The following is a 19,530-nucleotide window of genomic DNA, read 5'->3' as shown; positions in this document are numbered from 1 at the left end:
TAGCCGAGGCGGGAATCGACCCCTCGTCTTCAGTTTACGCGGCTAACGTGTGGTGTCGGTGCTGGCGGTGGATTCGGAATGTTTTATCTTTAGTGTATGATATTTATTTCAGTTTATAACTCAGGACACATTTTAGTAACGCCTGAAATGTTTATCTAAAGTGGATTTGACCAAATAACGAATAAATAATAGTTTTTCAAGGGTATTTCATACGAACGGAACCTACCTAGCGGCAGATTGACAGAATTTTGACAGAATCTCAAGTATTCTCAGTTCTATAACAACGCGATGAAAGAAAATTCAAAGTGCAAGTGTATTGTGCTATGTACAGACATATCAATTTCAGTCACTAACAATTTTTTTTTTTTTTTTTTTTAATATGGTAGAGGAGGCAATCGAGCAGACGGATTACCTGATGGTAAGCGATTACCGCCGCCCATGGACACCTGCAACACCAGAGGGGTTGTAAGTGTGTTGCCGGCCTTTAAGATGGGAGTACGCTCTTTTCTTGAAGGTTTGAAGGTCGTATCGGTCCGGAAATACCGCAGGCGACAGTTCATAGCCTTCTCTTAACGTAGCCATGGTTATGCCAAAAATATTTCAATTTTCAACTTCTGATGTTATACAAGAATGCGCTATAGTTGGTGTAAGTTAAGAAGGTAATTTTAACAGTTGTGAATGTGAATTGACGATTATATGTAAGTATAATACTACGGTTATCAGTAAAACTGTAGGTTTTAGCTTCGTTAATATTGACTTCTTATCTTACAATAGCTATACAAGTCTCAATTAAATATCAGTCTTTTGTCTATCATTGAATGAATGAATGAATGAATGAAAGTTTATTTACAAGAACATATGGTACATTCAGAGACATGTCAGTCGCTTCGCTGGTACATTAGATATCAATCTCGGCTTTGGGGCATGTGAAAATTATTTGTATTGACATAAGTCAATACAAATAATAGTCATTTTGAATATGCGAGATTTTCCATTTTAAGGTTATAAATCGTATTGAGATTACATCTGTCACTGTATCGAAGTTGTTTGAAAATCCTATAAAACGGCGTAAATTCATGTATTCACGTAATTCCGTTTCGTGTCTGTGACCTCAGAACAAGATTAATTTTAAGGGAATTCCCCACCCGAAGATTCTCAATAGGTATGCATTTTGCCTGGCACTCGGGGCCGTAACGGTATCGATATTTTATTTTTTATTTTTTATTGTCTTTTATTTATTTAGGGACTTTTAATCTAAAGATTATGCCAGTCCCATCGTACCTTAAACTATGTAAATTACAATCACGCATCAATCACGGCCTGACAGTATACTGACTAATAGAATTATAGATAAATAAATATACCTCCTTTGCTTCTTCTGAATTTGGTGTCGCCAAGATGCTTTGGAACGCGCCTACATCTAACCTATTAAGCTTTATTGACTTCAACAATATTTGTCTTTTACCTTCGTTCCGCACACATTCCACCAATACATGTTGAACATCCTCTACAAGATTGCAAGCTTCGCAGTTCGGGGATAGCTCTTTTTTCATCATAAAAGCGAACTTTTTTAAAGGAATGTGTCCTGAACGAAGTCTTAATCCTATCTTAATCAATTTCCTACTTATCTTAGCATTCATAAACCAAGGAATATGAGGAGGTTCACATTGCATAGTCCTGTACCATACACCTTTTTCTTTACAACGCTCATCAAAGTGTTCTTTCCATACCTCACGTACTTGGTATCAATATCGCACAGACCATTAATAAAGCAACCACCTTAACCATATTTCTTAAATATATACATATAATAACTGGGACACTGAGCTATGCTCAGATAACATATAATAAATATTATAGGAAGATTGGTTTGAACGAGATCTTTTTTTTTAAATAAAATAAAATAAAATTTATTTCGTGAAAAAACACGTACCTATACAATTGTTACAAGTGTTGAGCCCTCCTAGTAGGTATGAAGACACCTGTGTCAGGAGAACTCGCTCTTCCTGTTCGCTCTTTCTGTAGATCTAATAAGTAGTTTTTTTTTAATACGTCATAATAGTACGGAACCCTTCATGGGCGAGTCCCACTCGCACTTGGCCGCTTTTTTGCTAAGATACAGGAAGTAAAGAACTAAAATAAAATTCTAATTTTTCTATGGCTAAGCTTTTATACGTACCCGATTATCCGACCCCTTTGAAACTGTTTGATGCTTTATTTATTAAAATTAAATTATTTGTTTGTTTTCAGCTTCCCCACCGGTTCTGACAGCGGTCTACCCCGACCGGATAAACTTTTGCAGGTAATAACTAGTTTTCGGCATATATACCTGCCTTAAACGCATATCCTAAATGTTTGGTATCTTTAATTTGGCAACAAATGTGATATTTTATTGATAACATTTGGAATGGGAACCCCTACTTTTCTTAAACCCTTTTGACATCATCCTCCATAAATTAATAATTACTTATTCTGTATATAATATATTTCAGTAAGAATGAATTTTCATGCACGGACGGCGCATGCGTGAGCCTGGACCGGCGCTGCGACGGTGCACGTGACTGCGCCGACGGCAGCGATGAATACACGTGCGCACTCAGTTCGTGAGTACAGTTACACATGTTGCAGTAGTATGGTTTTCGTGTACTGTTCGTGACAACATCGCGCGTAGCTCGTTAACTAACTATGTTGCAGTAGTACGGGTTGCGCGCACGGTACCCGTGGGCCGTGAGCCACGGCTCGCGTACGCTTTCGCGTACCTACCCACTAAAGTTTCAGACGTTGTAGTAGTATGGATTCAACGTCGCCTGTCGCTGTTTATTTCATGAAGATACCGTGTTATCTATTTATTGACTTACAATTATTTTTATTTACGTGGCCAGCCAGTCCATAATCCAATAATTTTATAACCTTTTGTAACGGGGTCCGTTTGCGTGAAATTCGGTAGTCCTGATTTTTTGCCGACTTTTCCATGATGTTAAATTAGTCCTTTAGGGTTATAATCGCCCAAATCTTAAAATAAAACCGACATTTTAGCGGTTTTTTTTCGATTTTGACAAAGTTGCGTTCGGTGCTCGAGCTCACAAACTGGATTATTCATTGGGCCAACATCATAAAGAAGTCTGCAAAAAATCAGAACTACCGGAAGAAGTAGTAGAAGGAGTAGAAAAGGTATAATGATATAGTCCGTAAAAAAAGGCCAGAACATTTGGTGTTAAACCACAAGTCGTAAATTATTGGAGACCATTTGACGATTTTAAGCATTTTTTTCAGAAATCAATTAGATCTTCAGGATCTGGTGCTGCATCGACACAGGCGGCAGTCCGGCTGTCGGTAAGTTAATACTAATAGGCTATTAATTTTTTTTAAATATATTTATGTATATTCGTATAGCTTCGATAGCTAAGTGGTGTTTTTATTCCCTGAAAAAAAAAATCGCTTTAAGCAAAAAAATATGTTTAAAAAACGATAAATGTTCACGCCAAAAAGGCAGCCGCCATCATTGTGACGTCATAATAGCAGTGCAGTAACAAAAAAACACTGCGAAGTACATAAACTTCAATAGTATTTTTTGAGGGTACTTTCAATTAACAATTTGGGTAAAAATATCGGTATTTATGAAATGGGGAGTTAATTATCAGAATGGAAAGTGTACAAAAATTTAAAACCAAAAATTAAATTGTTTATCGTAAAAATAGAGAAAAAAAACGTACCTAGAAAGTAAAATGCTCTAGAACAGAAACGGATCACTTTCTGCACACTTTTTAGAACAACAACGACCCACTTCCAGAGCATGAGAAATTGAAAAATATCAAATCATATTTTGTACATAAGTTTCGAATATCTCATTGGTAGGTACGAGCCGGGGTTTGAACCTGCGACTTCCCGATTGCAAGTCGCACGCTCTTACTGCTGGGCCACTACTCACCAGCGACGTGTATATATTTTTATATTGCAGTAAAAACCAGTGGCGCTGCCGCGACGGAACCTGCATTCCTTTCGACGGCAAGTGCGACGGTGTGGTCGACTGCCCCGACGCGAGCGACGAAACGCACGCTCTCTGCCGAAATATGCGGTAAGACACATTGCGGTTTTTCATGCCATGACTAAAGAGTTCTTGAGATAAAACGTGTGTGTGTGTATGTGTGTGCGGCTTGCTTGTTGGACTATAAGATCTATAAAACTGATTTATCCTTCCAGGTGCCAGTCAAACCTGTTCCGTTGCTCGTACGGCGCGTGCGTAGATGGTACGGCGCCGTGCAGTGGTGCGCAGGAGTGCGCGGACGGCTCTGACGAGCTCCTGCCGCGCTGCAGGAACGAGACGCAAGTAGTCAAGTGAGAAACGTATACATAAATCATTTTTTGTTAATAACAAGCTTCCTCGAAACACAGATAGATTAAATATATTAAAACGGGGTCACCCTTGCAGTTTTAGTCAAATATTGCTCGACATGTTTCGCTCCATAACCAGCAGCTTCTTCCACAAACTTCGAGCAACCTGCATGACCCCTTTTTATTACATTATTTTCTCTTTGCACTTTTTGTACACACAGATATAACTTTAGTTGTCGTATTGCCAATGCAAGTTGCATTAAGTTCGCCATTTGTACATTGTTTTATTATGTGCAATAAAGTTTATGTGCAAAGAAAGACTAAATAAACGTCTCAACATTGAACCCTGTGGTACTCCAAGCATTACTATTGAGTTTTCGTTAACTCAACTTAATAACATCTTTGTGAGTTATTTCGGCTTTTTTAGTCTCATAATTCGTTCAGATTTTTAGTCAGGACTCAGGAGGCTGGAATGTGGCTAGTGTAGGAAAAAAATACCAATGTTGAACCCAATCAAACCCAATCAAATGCTTTGAATTGGTTAATTAAAATGAAATTAATAAAACCTTTTTTTATGTTTCAGAGGCAAATTTAATTGCAAGAATGGTGAGAAGATATCATCCACAGACCTGTGCGATGGTGTGAAGAATTGTGCAGATGGTTCTGATGAGACGTTGGAGTCCTGCGCAGGACGACGCTGCGCACCGTATCTGTTCCAGTGTGCGTACGGCGCATGCGTCGATGCTGATGCTGAATGTAATGAGGTAATTTTTGTTGAAGTAATGGGAGCTTATTTTTGCTTTTCCAAGTATGTGAGGCGATTGCTGATTAGATGACCTAGAATTAATTTAAGCCTGATAAATATTATAATGTCTAAAAGTCTAAAGTGCGCGGTTTTTTAATGTGATAAACGCAGTGTTGAACGCATGCGATCAACGGAATGTAGGAAAAAATCATAATGCGCTTACCGCTGCGTTTACCGCTAAAAACAATGTTGTATCAGATAATTTATTATCTGATGTAAATGGTCTACGGCAAATACATCGCGTTTAACGCTGCGTTAATCGCATAAAACAACCGCCCGCTTAAAAGTATAAAAGCCACAATTGACACTTGCGCTCGACTGACGTCAAGTTGTCTGGTTGAATATAACAAAGTGTATTCATTGATGATGAATCGACGTGAATTCATATATTGATCAAAGGTGTGACGTGGAAACACCGTAGAATAACTAGAGATGTAGATAACTTTCGAACACAGATCACCTAATCGCCTACCATGTGGGAGGCATCTGCACGTTTCCTGCTGTAACGTATTTATAATTGAGTTTATTACTAACAAATGCGGGTATGCGTTCCGGCATGGCATACATATGAGGTCATGCTGAACAATTTTTACTATGGGGCCAACCCCGAAATTGGGAAAATAAATATTTACTGCACCATAGAAAACATTTAACATAATGATTCGCCGAAATGTATGAGACGGTAGATTGTTTTTCTCAATTTCGGGGTATACAGGTATATGAAAGGTTACAGCTTGCTGAACTATGAACTTGAATATTGAACAGTTGAGATACGATATTGTGTTCCCTGGTGGCATAGCTTCGAATCAAATTAGTAAAAGGCTGTAAAACGCACCAGGTTTGAATATTGAATTCTAATTTTATGTTGACAGGACGGCACTCTGCATTGCGCAGACGGCTCAGACGAGGCGGACGAGCTCTGCAACAGAACGACGACGCCCACAAACACGTTAGTTCAATTTATTTATTTCCATTTAATACATGTTTAACTTTACAGTATATAATTCGTAAGAGTAGGAAATGATTCCTCCGTACTAGTAAGAACTGTATGACGGCAGGATGCACCACCTCTCCCAGAACACATTTAATCTATCTAAGTCTAGACACAATATACACAGTCAGTATCTCCGCAGTACTAGTTATATATATTTATATAAAGATAAATAGAATATAGTATATATACATATACAGGTTGCAAGTGAAAGAAATTCAAATAAGTGTTTATATATGCGCGCGCGCGTGTTGTGTGTGTGTGTGTGTGTGTGTGTGTGTGTGTGTGTGTGTGTGTGTGTGTGTGTGTGTGTGTGTGTGTGTGTGTGTGTGTGTGTGTGTGTGTGTGTGTGTGTGTGTGTGTGTGTGTGTGTGTGTGTGTGTGTGTGTGTGTGTGTGTGTGTGTGTGTGTGTGTGTGTGTGTGTGTGTGTATGTGCTTGTATGTAGTTGTCATCACATTCATGTGAGATTCTAAATACCACGAGAAGCATGTATGGATGGATTTGTATATATGTAATATCTGAGTGAAGGCCAACGTATATAAGAATATTATGCAATAATTTTTTGGGTTAGGTTAACATTTTTAGACAGTAGTTTTTAGAAGTTTTTCGGCCTCATCATAATCATATAATTTCAAAAAAGATGTAACTTCCGCTTTACACCGATTCACTGTAAGCTGGGTAAAATTAATACTTGTGGAGATCTTGTTACACAGAAATGGACCAAGTAAAAAAGGAAAGTCATGGGCAAAACTAGTTCTACTGGGTGGATTGATAAAAATTCGGTTAATACCTAAGTTCATCTTACTTATAATACTAATCCTAAAAATATTTAGGATATCAAGCGTACCATGAACTAAGTACATGCACTTCGTGAGGAATGAAGCGAACTGTTAAGGATGACTCACGCAACTGAAAGCATCACGTGATCACTCATAACAAATGAATGTTGGATGCCTCGGCTCGGACTCTGATTGTTCTAGCGTAAATTCTTGGTATAGACAAGGCATTCACGTATCAACCAGAAAAAAAAGTTATATCGACTAAAATCTACTGAATGATTATAGGTAAATACTTTCAATATATGTTATGAAGTGGACCCTAAGATTATAAAAATGAACCTAAACATTATTTAAAATCTTTGGTTTAATTATAAAACACAAAAAACGGACAAGAGCGAGTCGGACTCGCTCACCGAAGGTCCGTACTTTTAGAATTGTTGTCATAGCGGCAACAGAAATGCATCATCTGTGAAAATTTCAACTGTCTATCACGGTTCATGAGATCCAGCCTGGTGACAGACGGACAGACGGACGGACAGCGGAGTCTTAGTAATAGTGTGCCGTTTTACCCTTTGGGTGCGGAGCCTTAAAAAGAGTGGGGAATAAATAATTGTTTTTTTTTTCCATAGGGCATCCAAATGCGTGTTACCCGACTTCCCAGAGCACGGCACGTACACCGTGGCAGGGCGCGCGGCGCGGCCAGGGCTGGTGCTCGACTCGGTGACGCTGAGCGTGACGTGCGAGCCGCCCTACCGCCCCAACGGCCCGGCGCAGTCGCACTGCGCTAACGGACAGTGGTACGCTCCTGTACCGGAATGTAAACGTAAGCAACATTCATTCATATACTTACAGTTATAACAGGGATCTCCAAAATATTTGACTCGAGTGTCGCAGCCAGGTTTTCGCCTCCTTTCACGGGTTGGATAAATTGACAGGAGCGAGGGTCTTAGTTCAGAGTGCCCTAACAATCTCTACGATTACAGCTACAATCTTCCAATGGGCCGACGGTTATTACTCCTAAAACCTTATTGCATTAACTACATCATGCCTCTGTCTACTGCCCTTTTTGGCTGCTCTCTGATTATGTCGATAACGCTTGCCTTCATGCGCCTAAATCCCTTAAAGGTGAAAAAAGTGAATCTAGACTATTTAATTTTGTCGCCGTTATGCGTAACATGTCTACTGTCCAGTTAGATAAACCGCAGGTTGACATCAGGCTCAAATAAAGATATAAAACAGTTAGGCAATTTTCTAGGCCGTATCTTCAACTAGGATATATTGCGGAGCTCTTCATTATAATGTTATGTCATGTGTGTCCCTGTAGGTAAAATCTTATATAAAGTTAGATATTTGCGCAAGACAGCCACGAACAGTGATTCTTTTATGACTTATCCAATGTTAATAATAAATATGTCTCCTTTTCCAAGGCTTCTGCAAGCTAACTCAACATCCCAGCGTCACCTACTCCTGCAAAATCACCGACTCCAACATTCTGAGCGGCGACAGAAAATGCAATGAATATGAGCCAAGCGGCACCGAAGTCCATCCCCATTGCAACGACAACTATTACCACAATGGCGTCCTTAGCTACATGTATTGCATCGACGGATCCTGGGACCATGTGGCTACTTGCGAACCAGGTACTTTAACCAACGTTACACTTAACACTAACGTTTCTGTCTATGTTAACGGTCATCTTATCGTACACGTAAGTGGTCCTAAATATACTGTATCAGTATTTAATACATCTAATCCTGTAAATACTGTGCTAGCTGTTGATGTCCCTGGAAATGGGAATAAAATAATAGTTCCTGGTGTGACTACGTCTCAAGTTGATGCTGATTATGATATAGATCAGGACCTGTGGAGGAATGGAGATGATGGGGATAATGTGACCAATGAAACATTATTACAGAGATTTGCTGATATAAAGAATAGCTTCTACGATAATGATAATCATATCAAAGATATTGAAAATTCATAGGATTCTTTTCAGTAATTTCTCTATTCGTACGTCGGTAAATAATAGTGCAATTTATACTGGAACCTAATTCTAATTCCTAGTAGATTAATTTTGATGGAGTTTGATTGTCATGTTAGGTACTTGTTTTCTGTTTTTATAGCTTAATGTATGCTTTAATTATTAAAGTATGCTTCAGGATTTTCACAGGGATCACCAAAAGAGTCCTGTAGACATTTAAATGCACACATAATTGTATGAAAAGAGCTGATTAATGATCAAATCAAAATTAACAGCGAACTAACCATATTTGTCCAGACTTTTCAAACAAATGGAGGTCCTGTTGGATATTAATAGAACACATTTGTTACTTTAGCATGTCGAAATATGCCTATGACGAAAGTCTATAAAATTGTTGATACAGTGCCAAAGATATGGGTATTAATTATTTCCATTTCTAGCTGTACTTTCAGTTTTATGAATTTCACTTGATTCCTAAAACTTAATGATACATTTACGAATTTATTTTTCCAATACTCTACATATATTGTAAGTATAGGTTAGGATTAAATAAGATCAGGCTAATATCATAAGGAAGTTGGTCTTTTAGACTGTGTACTATAATAATTATGTTATGTTCATAGGTTTTGAGTTTAGTAAAAACATCCAAAATACAGTTCAATATTACAACTACCGTTCAGAAGTTCAATATTAAATTATACTCTGTATCTTTAGGTATTTAAATAAAAGTAAACTAGCAATTCGTACATTTTCGGGTAGTTATAACATTTATTGGTTAACCAACCAAATACAAAACCGCCTGGATCTTGTTACTGAACCTGACTTTAATCTACATTATTTGATCATGTAATGTTTTCATCTACCCTCAACTGGCTTAAGGAGCCATTTGAGGGTAGATTTTGTTTACTTTTATTTAAATACGTAAAGATACAGAGTATACCTAACTATAAATAGTTATTTTTGGTATTTTCGGAGTTTTTTTCCCATTTATAAACATATTTTGCCAGTAGAACAAAGGCATTCAAATAATAATCACGTCTAAATGAAGATATCCGAGTTAACCCTTTACCACATACGGAGCCATATATGGCGGATATGATATTCAATTCTATTGACAACTATTAAAGTCCAAATTTCAACAAATATTTTTTATTACATGCGGTAAGAGGTTTAAGGATGACTCATGCTAGAAAGGTCCAGGTCCGGGTCGACGCGTCCGATACTTCAAATTCTATAGAAAGCATCAGGGGTTCTACCGCGAACCGAAATTCGTAAATTGCGGGGTGACAGAGAAAAATGCCCGCAAGTGACGAACTTCGATTATCGCGGTTATAGCCCAGGTAACCGATCACCCGTCATAGAAAACGAAGTGTCAGAAGCCTCGGCACGGACCCGGTGCGCCCTAAAGTGAGTCATTCTTTAATCTTGGACCATATATGTTAACGGAACCAATCATGGGACATTTAAGAGAAAATTTGGAGGATATTTGATATTTCATCGACATCTGTAAAATTTCTACCGCTTTATGCTTTAAAAGTTGAATGTCCAATTCGTCCTTTATGTTTTTTACGTATTTAATGAAAGCTACCTCAATTGGTTTCAATATTGTTAACCAATTAAAACTATGGTTTTTTGCTCCAGTCATGGGATGTATGGCGCAAGTAATTTTCAAACTAACAAATATCAATGAAAAATTAAACTTAAGCAGCTCTTTAGCTCTTGTTTATGGTAAAATGTTGCTAGCGATTAAAAACTGATGTTAAACAATTAACAGGATTTGTCTATACCTTCCCATTACTGGTGCCTGTTCCATTATAGGGGTGTTTACTATAGACAGTTGGGAACTTGTAGAGTGGGGTGATTGCTGAAAACAGGATTTTATCTTTTAAGTAAAAATTTATAGATCGTGTCATTCGCGAAGACGCATGCCTTGAGATGTATTTTCATGTTATAAAAGGTTAGATTTGACAAAACTGCGCGTCAACGTGAATGACACGAACTTTACTCTTATTTTTTACTTTATTTGGTATCAGTTCACACCAGTTTCACACATGTAAACTAACTTATGTACTTATTTTTATGTCTTTTGTTAATAGGATGGATTTTTATACTTTTTAATAAAACTTTTTATGCATGAATTCTTGGTTTAATTTACCCTGATCCATCCTCTTAACATCCTCGATATATTTAGTATATTTACGTACTTATTTAATATTATCAACAATTTGGATTTTTGATTTTAATATCTGTAGTAAAATTACAAAAAAAACTCATCAAGTGATTGCTAAAGTCAAGGCTATATTTATATATACGTTGAAAACATATTTTTATACATACAGTACTTAACGAAATATTGTGTGTCGAGACTCGAGACGAATGACGATGCAAATTTTGACTATAAGTATAGGTAACAAACTTAAGTAAGTCACCTGTTGTACGTAATAGACATTTGTTTTGTGTGTGTCTTTTAAACATGTATTGTCTATTCGAACACGCCACAACTACATACAACAGGTGACTTACTTAAGTTTTTTACCTATTGGGACCGTGCGAAGTGCGTGGTGGGGGTAAGTAAAGCGATCCCAGCGCATAAGGTGGTAAAAATTTGAACTAACTGCGGATAGCGTCTTTAACATTTCGTACAATTATATGGCTCGAAATGAAACTTTGATTTACGATTACTCCTGAAATATTCATTTAAATTGTATGGTGTAAGGGAGCATTGTAATCTGTATGAAATGCTTAATATAACTAACGTATTTATTTTGATAATTGTTAATAATGTATCCATGTAAATAGCTTTGCAAATGCCACATATTACATGATCTTTTTCTAGAAGTTAAGAATGGATATAGTAAGTTATCCTTAAAAGATAGACATTTCACATCGCGGACTTTTTTGTAGACCTATGAATGAGAAACAACCCCACCATACATTGTGTTGTTATAGCTCAAACGGATTAGGCAGCGTTTTCGATTAAAGCTCCTAGCCAGCGTGATTTTTTCCGACAACATCGTTATATTTCAAACAATTTACACAAAACCTTAACAAGTTATATACTTAAGCCTTCCTCAAGAATCACTCTATTGATAGATGAAAGTTGTATGAAAATCCGTTCAGTAGTGTTTAGTTTTGGAGTAGTTTTATAAGATGTAGTGAATTGACGTTTTCCCCTAGAATTGCGGACACTAGGTTGCGTGACAGTCGTGCACGCTCCCATATTACTTTTAACTCAGAAAAAATGACCTCGTGATATTTGCCTTGTCATTTGCCTCGCCACTCGCACGAACACTTATCGGTAGGGTTATACCCTATCTATACCTTCTCGAGATGTTCTCGAGTTGATCATAACACATCTTGCATACGTCACATAACCACAATAAATAATAGTACTACCGTACCGTACAGAAATGACACTTCCTTCTAAACCGAAGTTTGACAGCGATTCAGGGACGAATGATGCTGTCCCTTTCTAATACGGCACTATCCCTTTCCGCTTTTTAGGGTTGTCAAAATTCAAGTAATTATCTTATCTGTGGTCGTGCACGCGGGACGTCAAGTTGTGTCAACTCTAATAATTGCTCGGAGTAATGCTGTGCCAAACGAAGCCGAGAATGCCTGAAAGGAGGAGTGTCGCCCCACTGACATAACAGCCGCAAAGCCTCGGTCCTCGGTTAGTAGAATAACTATAAAGTCTGGCTAGAGCTCAAAAATTATTCCACGATATTCAAAGCTGCGAGCGGGGTATATAAATATATTTTATACTACGTCAGTGGCAAACAAGCATACGTCCCGCCTGCAACTCCAGAGATGTTGTCGACCCTAACATTCCGCACCCCCTTTGAGCTCTGGTAACCTTACTCACCGGCAGGTACACCACACTATGACACAGAATAAATAATAGTACTCGTACTACCGTACAGAAATGACACTTCCTACAAAACCGAAGTTTGACAGCGATTCAGGGACGAATCATGCTGTCCTGTTTCTAATATGGCACTATCCCTTTCGGCTAATTAGGGTTGTCAAAATTCAAGTAATTATCTTATCTGTGGTCGTGCATGCATAGGGACGTCATGTTGTGCCAACCCTAATAATTGCTCGGAGCAATGTTGAGCCGAACGAAGCCGGGAAAAGCCGAAAGGAGGAGTGTCGCCCCACTGACTATGAGTAGGGTCTAGTGTTATTTGGCTGCGGTTTTCTGTAAGGTGGAGGTACTTCCCCAATTGGGCTCTGCTCTAGATCTGGAATGACATCCGCTGTGCTGTGCCCTACCACACAAAGCGTGATGACATTCACAGTGTCCATACCTCTGTTTTGGACGTAGTTTAAGGACATACCCGGGTCCATTAAAGACATACCCTGGTGCGATATTTTCTGGAAAAGAGTTATAGGGCTTCAGTGATGTGGACCGTTTCTGAAGTCAAAAATGCATTAAGAGCTACGTCTATATATATTCCGTCACTGTTAGTTCAGATTAGTTTTCCGTACTGTTATTATGGCTTATGGCTGTTATGGTTATGTGTGGACAGAACTATATGTATACAAGAGAGATACATCTATTTAAAATATATCTTGCAAATATTCATCTTGATATTATTTTTGTTTCGAGAAGGAGGCTGTTGTTAGTTGAAGTAAGTTACTAATACCTAATTTAAACATTTCCTTGGTACAATGCCTCAAGGGCCTATTTTAGATATAAGCTAGTTATAGTAATCATCTGTATATATCCATTATGTATATTGTTATTGTCAATAAATATTTTTACCATTTAAACATTTTATAATTCTAATTTTATATTCAGAAGTGTTACATGTTTGGATTGCAAGTAAAGTGGAAATTATGATAAATGGAGATCATTTTAACCTAAGTCTTAATAAAAGACGAAAATATATACTTTCTATAGTTTCAACAGTTATTTTGAACTTTGAAAGTGAATGCCAATTTTGAGTAATTATTGCCTATGCCTACTTTTTTATTTTATTTTATTTATCAAAAAAGTTGGTACAATATACATTTACATAATATTTCGCCAAACATAACGTTTATCGGCGAATGTTGCACTCACAGTTTTTGTGTACCCGATCTTATCTTATGAACTATTTTTTTATTTATGTAAGTATTTTTGATTATGACTTATTCTAAGTACTATATGTATGTATGTAGGTTTGTATTGTTTTTCTTATCTGTGAAAACTGGTTGCCCAAGATTGGGATTGTTTTATATTTTATTTATTTATTTATTTTTAAGTTGAGGCACGTTTTGAGTAGAGGTATTTAGTAGCAACTTTTTCAGTTTCGTTTTAAACACGTTTTTGCTGCTACACTCGTCTTCAAAGGAAATCTTGTTAAAAATTCGCGGTGTGAGATAGCTGCGCGTTCGTTCACCATTGTACTAAATGACTATATGCGTTCTAAATGATTAAATAACTATTAGTTTTGATGGGGTAGCATTTAAAACGTTAGATTACATATGAATACGAGTAACGGATGACTTACGCTACAACTGTCCGGGCTGAATCTTTAAAAACTTTGTTATGAAGTGATCGTTAACGCCGTGATGCTTTATATCAATAAGAAAAAACAAAAAAATCCTTGTATTAATCCCGCCTTTAAACCACAGAATGTGGAACCCTGACGCCCAAAGGCGAACAGCTGGTGATCAACGGCGTGAATGCAGAGCGTGGTGAACTACCCTGGCACGCCGGTATATATGACAAGAGATTTACGCCTTTCATGCAGATCTGCGGGGGATCACTGGCTTCAACTACAGTCATTATATCAGGCAAGTACTGTGGCAAGTCAATAACGAACTACTGTGGCACGAATCTGTGACGAGAGATTCACCCACGCATTAGATATTACATTAAAAACTTGAACTCACTATCTTTTAGTTTTAGTATAGGGTATATTCTTAGCTGATCTTCTTTTTCCATCAGCGGCGCATTGCTTCTGGAACGACGTGGAACGCGTGCTGCCGGCGAAGTACTTCGCGGTGGGCGTGGGCAAGCTGTACCGGCCGTGGAATATTCAGGAGGGCGGACAGAAATCAGACGTAAGGGTCTAATCTCGGATCCCTTAGTTTGACATAATTATTGAAAGTCATAATCTAATGATTGCTAGATTATCATTAGTCATAATTCTGAAACCGTTTACTTCTCAGGATTTTCGTAAGGTTATCCTATAGATAAGTTAGTTTAGGTTTGTTTAATGGCAATCCTGAAAAGTTACTGGTTTCTAACTAGTAACAAAAATGCGGACAAACAAAACATTATGACTTAAAACTTTTTGGGAAACATTAGAGACCCGTCTAATCTATCGTCTCTTGGTCGATTCTTATTTTAAAAAATTATGAGTTTTAACTGGTTTTGATACAACATCGACTTGGAGATCGGTTCTAATTTATGAAATTGTGATACTACGGTTACACTTACTTGAATTATTCGTCGCTATTGGCGTAATGTCTTACCGTCGATGAAGCTGCAATTCCGCAAGTGAACATGTTCAAATACCATGGCTCAAAGAGTTTCGGTAGCCTGGTACAAATGGAGATAACTTACTGGAATCTTATGTGATGCTAAATGTCAGTCAGAACTAAAGGCAAAGCAGCAGTAAGTAAGTAAGTTTGTGAAGCCTGGCCAGCCAAACAATGCCATGAACAGAAGCTACACACCACAGAAATGTGAGTGCTTCGGTGGTCAGCGGGAGTGACACTCAGGGACAAGATACGTAACATATAGATCACAGGCAGGCACAGATAAAATACCTGAATCCCGACTGAGGTGGTATGGTCATATAATGTGAAGGCTGGAAAATCACATCGTCAGAAAATGCTTAAAAAAATGAATAATATAAAAAGAGGGCGAGGAAGACCGCTTACCTCATGGACGAAAACTGTTGAGAAGGATATGGAAAGCCTTAACTTACGTAAAGAAGAGGCTCAGAATAGAACTGCATGGAAAATCAGAATAAGGAAAACCGACCCGGTTTAACGGGAAAAGGCAAGGAGAAAGAAGATTGGCGACATGTTTCGAACCCATCGGGGGTCCTTCTTCAGGGCAACCCTGGCTGTCAAAGAATCAGCAGCTGATTTTGCTAGGTCCCTTTTAATTATTCTATATTTAATTATATTTCATGTAATATTAAGCCATTTTGGTGTGAATTAAATAGTTTTAGTGTTAATTTTAATGTATACATAATAAGTGAAGTGCTTTAGTGACGTTTACAAGTGTCTTGTAATATCTTAAATTTGTAGCCGTTGTAGGTTATAAATTTAAATTTGTGTTCGTCTCGGTGTATTTTCTATGTTTTTATCGCTATTTATTACCAATTTTGTTTGTATTACAGCGTAGTAAATCATTGTGCAGAGTCAGAACACAGTGTAGGCATAGTGAAACGTCACTATTTCATGTAAGTACGCTCGTAATATCGCTTAGCTTGAGTAAGCAATTCCCTGGTTTGTTTTGGGTCTATCCTACTATAAAATACATTTATAATGCTAACTCGCAGAGCAGCTGCAGCGGTTCGCCAGCAGGAGGCTGACAAACTCCAAATTACCTTGCTGGAATTAAAAAAATCCAAGGAATTGTGTGCTCAATTGCTTAGTGAAAGAGAGGATAGTGAAAAGGAACTATTATTATCACTTAATAGTATAGAGAAGTTAAAGAAGGAACTATGTTCTTTAGAAAATGTTTACAATGATGTAAATTCAGAGCGGGCCCGGCTCCAGGAGACGGTTGACAAGTTTACTGAGTGTAGTGCAGCATATGAACAGGCCTTGACAGACATCAACTCATTAGAGAGAGCACTGCACGACGCCCACGAGCAAATCTACGAGCTACAGGAGGCCCAAAATATTGCTGCAGCGGCACACACTCAAAACTTATTCGAGGAACTGGTCCGGCCCGACTCACAGTTGGTTGCCGCTCCAATTGAAAACCCTGTTGTTAGTATAGATTTAATCAATGAATCCACCACAAGACTAGTAAATTGCAGCGGAAACAAACTCAAAAAATATATTAAATTAAATAGAATGATTAAAAAAAACCAGAGATTATCAAAAATGAATAAATTGTTTTTTAAGAAATTGAGATTTTGTAAAATTAATGTTAATTTAGTGGATAAGTTAGACTTGTATTCTGTTCAATTAGAACATAGTAAACTACAGTATGAAACTGACACACAGATTTTAAAATCAAAAGTTCAGAGTTTGGAGGATTCTATACAATCCCTAGAAACAATAAATGAGAGTTCGAAAAAGGTGATTAATGAATATTCTTTAGCCATGGATGATTTAATATCCCAGATTAAGCACAATTCAGAGCGGTTTGAGTCGCTGACCAATGCCCAGTCATGTGCATGTAAGCAAGCGACTGGACATTTGTTGACCAGTGTACTCGATCCAAGCCTGTGTGACAGTTTACCACAACAGCAAATAAATGATAATAGCTCCTTCCACACTCCACAACAAAGCACACCTAAACCTAATATTATTATGTATTGTGATGAAATTGGGAGCAATATGAGCTCATTTTTAAACTATCACCTAAAGGGACTTAGTACAATCAGCAATTGTCTGCCTCACAGTAGCTTTGAAAATATCTTAAAACAAATTTTAAATGACAGTAATATTAATTCTAAGACAACACTGCTAATTCTTATGGGTAATAGGGGAAATGTGAACAAAAATAATTTACTTAAATACTTTGAACAGTTAAATTCACTTGCAGTGCATCAAATTATTATTTTCACATTCCCCTATTGTGAGCAAATGTCAGAGGCAGAAAATAACATTAGACATAAGTTGAATATATCTCTATATAATCTTTGTACATATAGTAGTAAGTTTATCATAATTGACACTAACAAATTTGTTAGTAAATACCATATGCCTATGGTGTTTTTGACTAAAGGTAAGTGTTACCTTTCAAATTATTACAAGAGACAAATAGCTTTATCGCTATCCTATTTACTTGACATTTCTGCCAAGAATTTGGCAGACAACTCTGCTCCTATTGAGCAGCCCAGTGTGAGCTTGGAATTGGTTCCAGTCATAACCAATGATTTAAACTAGCTGTTAAGACAAAAGATTCTGTCTCTGGCAATTTAGTTTTAAATAAATATAATGAAAAATACTGTAAAAATGGAAAGTATATCCACCTGGTGCATCAAAACATTCAATGTATTAGAGGAAAAGATTTACAGATTGAACTTTTTATGAACGATTTTTATGTTGATATTTTATGTATTACTGAACATTGGTTAACAAATAATGAATTAATGCCTCAATTTAATAATCATCAGGTGGGAAGTTCGTTCACCAGAATTAGTTCCATACATGGTGGGTCGTTAATTATATTAAATAGTCAGTTAAAATTTAAGGAACGTAAGGATATTGTATCCATGTCTGTTGAACGGACTATAGAACTAAGTGCAGTAGAATTGGAGCAATTTATTGTTGTCTGTGTGTATAGGCCGCCATTAAGTAATTTTGAAATATTTGAAAGTGTAATGGATTCTGTGCTACTTAAAATATCATCTTCTAGTAAGAAATTATTTATATGCGGCGACTTTAATGTAAATATTTTAGAAAATTCAACAATGTCTTGTAGATTGTTGAATCTATTCAAATCTGGTAATCTCAACCACATGTTTATGGAGCCTACTAGAGTGACTGCTACTAGTGCAACCTGTATAGATAATATTTTCACTGATATTGTTCCTATTACTAAAAAAGTTATCAGTAATTTAGAATCAGACCACTTAGGTCAATTAATGGTATTTGAGACATTAAGGAAAAATACTGTGAGAAAACAAATAACTTTTGTACCAGTAACCTCGGACCGCGTAGAAAGAATGAAGCAAAGTTTAGTTCAGGCGCTACCCTTTTTGTCTTCCGATATGGGTCCAAATAGTATGTATAATTCATTCTTTCACACTTTTATGGATCATTATAATGCGATATTTACTTCAAAATCGGTCGTAGTTAGTGGTGCATCAGTTTTTAGTGAGTGGGCTACTGCGGACTTACATCAACGAAGACGTGCACTGTATGCCTTGTATGAGGAACGGCGGTTTAACACGAGTGATGAATTTAAAGAACGTGTCAAGCAATATTCGAAAAAGTTTAAAATAGATTGTCATATAGCTAAGCGAAATTATCTAAGTCAAAGAATAAAAAATAGTACCAACATTATTAAAGCAACCTGGAAAGTAATCAATGTGGAGACTGGTCGCTCGAAACACAGAGTGAATGATTTTAAACTAAATATTGATAACAAAATTATAGATTCCAATTTAGAAGTAGCTACAGAATTTGAAATTTTTTTCACTGACGTACCAGTTTTCACAACTAAGGATTTAAATTCATCACCCTCATCTGCTGTTACTCTATTAAAAGATAACGCTCCAGAGTGTTGTGGAGATTTTCATTTTGAACGTGTTTGTACCTCCGATGTAGTAAAGGCGTTTAATTCGGTTAATGTCAAAAAAACGAATGACCTCTGGGGAGTCTCTGTCCATGCTGTCAAATCCTTAGTAGAAATTATAGCGCCTGACTTAGTAATTATATTTAACAACAGTGTTGATTGCGGCGAGTTTCCTGATTTAATGAAACATAGTAAAATAACTCCTTTATTTAAA

At 37.1% G+C, this 19,530-nt stretch overlaps 1 protein-coding gene across 1 annotated transcript in view; it reads left to right on the top strand.

Moving 5' to 3' along the window:
- Positions 1–19,530, top strand: part of LOC133531328 (modular serine protease-like) — a 34,378-nt gene that overhangs the window by 9,439 nt on the left and 5,409 nt on the right. The window contains exons 2-12 of the mRNA XM_061869468.1: positions 2,251–2,302; positions 2,493–2,603; positions 3,274–3,333; positions 3,959–4,075; positions 4,201–4,335; positions 4,916–5,096; positions 6,010–6,086; positions 7,539–7,732; positions 8,337–8,549; positions 14,513–14,674; positions 14,829–14,944. Coding sequence (XP_061725452.1) covers positions 2,251–2,302; positions 2,493–2,603; positions 3,274–3,333; positions 3,959–4,075; positions 4,201–4,335; positions 4,916–5,096; positions 6,010–6,086; positions 7,539–7,732; positions 8,337–8,549; positions 14,513–14,674; positions 14,829–14,944 — 1,418 coding nt within the window. The remainder of the gene's footprint in view (positions 1–2,250; positions 2,303–2,492; positions 2,604–3,273; positions 3,334–3,958; positions 4,076–4,200; positions 4,336–4,915; positions 5,097–6,009; positions 6,087–7,538; positions 7,733–8,336; positions 8,550–14,512; positions 14,675–14,828; positions 14,945–19,530) is intronic.

Source organism: Cydia pomonella, chromosome 25 (genome assembly GCF_033807575.1).
Source record: "Cydia pomonella isolate Wapato2018A chromosome 25, ilCydPomo1, whole genome shotgun sequence".
Classification (NCBI taxonomy): Eukaryota; Metazoa; Arthropoda; class Insecta; order Lepidoptera; family Tortricidae; genus Cydia; species Cydia pomonella.
This window is presented reverse-complemented; position numbering and strand designations above follow the sequence as displayed.